Below are 2,952 nucleotides of genomic sequence, written 5' to 3'. Positions count from 1 at the left end.
ATACAATGTTGCTGTGGATTGCTAGAATAAATAAAATCTGAGAGTTGATATTTTGTGAGCCGCTCGCTTGGGTGGTCCGCTCGCTTGCCGATCACAAGCTTATTGTGCCAGTTGATATTTATCAGCGTTTAGTCAGCATCAGCGACCTTGACCAACGACCACAATATTCAACAATGTAGAGCCGTTATCGACTATCTCAAAGAGCAAGTCGAGTTGTTAATTTAATGAGGTTCGTCTATAGTTGGGCCACTGCGTAGGACGGACGACTTAGCCTGCTCATTTTCCAGTCATGGAGGCTCAGTAAGTGTGAGATCAATTTGATAAATTACACGTCTCATTCATTAATTAGGCTTACAGCTACTGCCGAGTTATTCCAACACGGCAACACACCAATTATAATTTTGCTATGAGGCTCAAATGGCAGAATATAATATAGGATTACCGTCTGCCAAGTTTGGTGACGCAAGTCAATTGTGATTGCGCTGTTGAGTTGAAAATGTATCTGCATGCCCTATTAAACTATGATGGCTACTGAATAACGCTGGCCAGGCTTTCTATGTACATATCGTGCGAAAACTCGCAGTCGGAAAAAGTTCTTGACTTCCTATGTCTGTTTCATCGTCCTGCAAATCGATACCTGATTCATCATCCGTTTGCAAACCTCTCAGCTCTCTCTCAAGATAGGAAGCGCTCACCGGAAGCCACCGATCACCTTCAACATGCCCATCCTTCAAGTCATCTTCGTCTTGCTGGACCTTATCCATCAATCTTGCCACACCGCTCTCATGCAAAACGCGCCCAATAGCCAAATGAATATTGCAAAACATAGGGTAAGGAAGAGCATGACCTTGGGGTCCCTGACCAAAAAGAACTACTTCACCGTCATCATGATGGCGAATTATGAGAGGCAGGAACCTGTGCGCAACTAGCCTTCTCACACGGTAGTGCTTATCTTGGCATTCCAGACCAAATTGGTACTTATCAAACGCCTGATGACTTGAAGGATCTAAAAGTAAACCATTAGATGGATCGTTGATGTTTTCGCCAGTTAATAGACGCTCCATATCTCTCGGATTCTGGCCCGCAAATACAGAAAGTAAATGTCTTAAGCGCGGACGACTGCTTGCACTGAACGGGATAATATGCGCCGCAATAAGTGTACTGGTGCCGTGAAGAGGATCCGGCATATAGTCCATTAATTCACTTTCTTCCATCACCCCTCCCACAACAGAAAAGCTGCCATCGCGTTCGAGTAGCTAAATAGACTAATATTAGCACGCTATACTCCAGTATCAGAGCAACAATCTGCAAAACCTTCCGCTTGAAGCCTGCTTGATTCCTCGAAGCTGTGCTTGTACTGGATGGCGTCGGAGTTTTTCCCTTGACCTTCATCGGAATCAACAAATCCACGTACATGCCACGCGTCCAAGTCGCTATCCCCCTATTCAGATGGACGGACTGATGAAATCCATCCGAAACCTCTTGCCAGGTCAAAGATCCTTGAGGAGTAACACCGATAACCGCGGAAAATCTTTCAAAGGGCGCGCCGACCGATGACAATATCTCCAAAAGGGCCGCTCTTTTTGCGAGGGTCCTGGTTAAATACTTCCAGAGATCATCAGAGATTGATTGGGGGCTGCAACCTCGCAAGAGCAGCGCGAGAGCAATTGGAACTGCGTTGTCGGTATGTCCCCAATATTCGAAATTGATCTCGTAGCGCGACAGGCGGAATATTGCTATCAACGCCTCGATTAAAGTTTTCTGGTTAGAATCTCTGGGTCGGGCACTAGAAGACATACCATAATTTGACGGAATGGGACTCGGAGAAAACACTTGCGAGAGCGCGCACTATGTGACTGTATATCAAAGCATGACCCTAGCCCATGACCTCTTATATCACTTGGGGTCCTAGAGATGGGAACACTTTGAGTTCACTCCACTTGGAACCCCAAGTCAAGTCGAGTTCAAGTTGCCCCAGCTCAAATTCGAAGTCACTTTGCCGTCGGTGCCAACGCATCAAGCATCAGGGTTTCCCAATAGATGCGTTGTCAACTTTTTCTTTCGTTTCTCTTTTCCGTTTTTCTCATATATATATATATATATATATTTTTCTTTAGGGCTGCACACGAATAAAGATTTTGCTTATTCGTATTCAACTTTTTGGGCTCAACTCATATTCGTATTCGACTATTGGTTTGGGGGGTCTTATTCGTATTCGATTCGTAATTATTCGTAGTTTTGCTGAGACGCAGTTTACATAATGAAGTTAGGGTAAAGTGAATGACACCGAGCGTTGTCGCGTGGTCTTGTTTACTCTTGGACACGCGTCTAGACACGCGTTTGCAACGGTTTGTCCAAAACCAGAAGTTATATCTCGTCGTTGAGGACAAAATAGTCGCCGTCGCAATTTTCACTCGGCAATATGGATGATGTCTCTGTGTCTTCTCGCAAGCACCGGCAACGTACTGAAAGGATCGATTATCACCCATAGTGTCCGTGCTCAACGAGTTCCTAAGAAAGCCTAGTAAATCGCGTCGACTGTTAAACAACCTTTCTACTGACACCCCAGAGGCTGGTATAGCTAAATAATCTCTGGCGGCCGCTGCCATTCGCGGATATTCATCGCTATGTGTCCCACCAAGAGAGTAACCAGTTTTTCTCGACTCATCTATAAAGAGCTCATCACCTTAAGTACATAAATAACGGGTTCTCCAATCTCCCTTTCCACGACAAAGCGAATTAGTAACGCCCTCTTCCTCATTTTCTCTTCTCTACCACCACCCCTTCTCCTCCTTTTCTTCTTCTCTGATGAACTTCAGCCCTGGCGGCTGATTTTGCCTCGGCGCGTCCGAGATGCCAAGTTAAACATCACGTGCGACATGACATAACTGCGTAGTGTTCAGTTTATGCATCACGTCACATGTGCCAAATTTTACCGGCAGCTTTTCATTT

General features: G+C 45.3%; 1 protein-coding gene across 1 annotated transcript; it reads right to left on the bottom strand.

Annotated features, from left to right (window-relative positions):
• Positions 1-272: 272 nt before the first annotated feature.
• Positions 273-1,838, bottom strand: V1508DRAFT_378123 (uncharacterized protein). The gene is made up of 2 exons (XM_066937619.1): positions 1,315-1,838; positions 273-1,256 (listed from the first exon to the last, which is right to left on the bottom strand). Exons 1-2 carry the CDS (start codon positions 1,795-1,797, stop codon positions 555-557), a joined length of 1,185 nt encoding a protein of 394 aa, XP_066792190.1. The 5' UTR covers positions 1,798-1,838; the 3' UTR covers positions 273-554.
• Between the last annotated feature and the right edge of the window lie 1,114 nt (positions 1,839-2,952).

The sequence above is a fragment of the Lipomyces doorenjongii genome (genome assembly GCF_038497915.1).
Source record: "Lipomyces doorenjongii strain NRRL Y-27504 unplaced genomic scaffold V1508scaffold_164, whole genome shotgun sequence".
Taxonomy (NCBI): domain Eukaryota; kingdom Fungi; phylum Ascomycota; class Lipomycetes; order Lipomycetales; family Lipomycetaceae; genus Lipomyces; species Lipomyces doorenjongii.
Note: the sequence above shows the minus strand (reverse complement) of the source record. Positions and strands in the feature narration are given on the sequence as shown.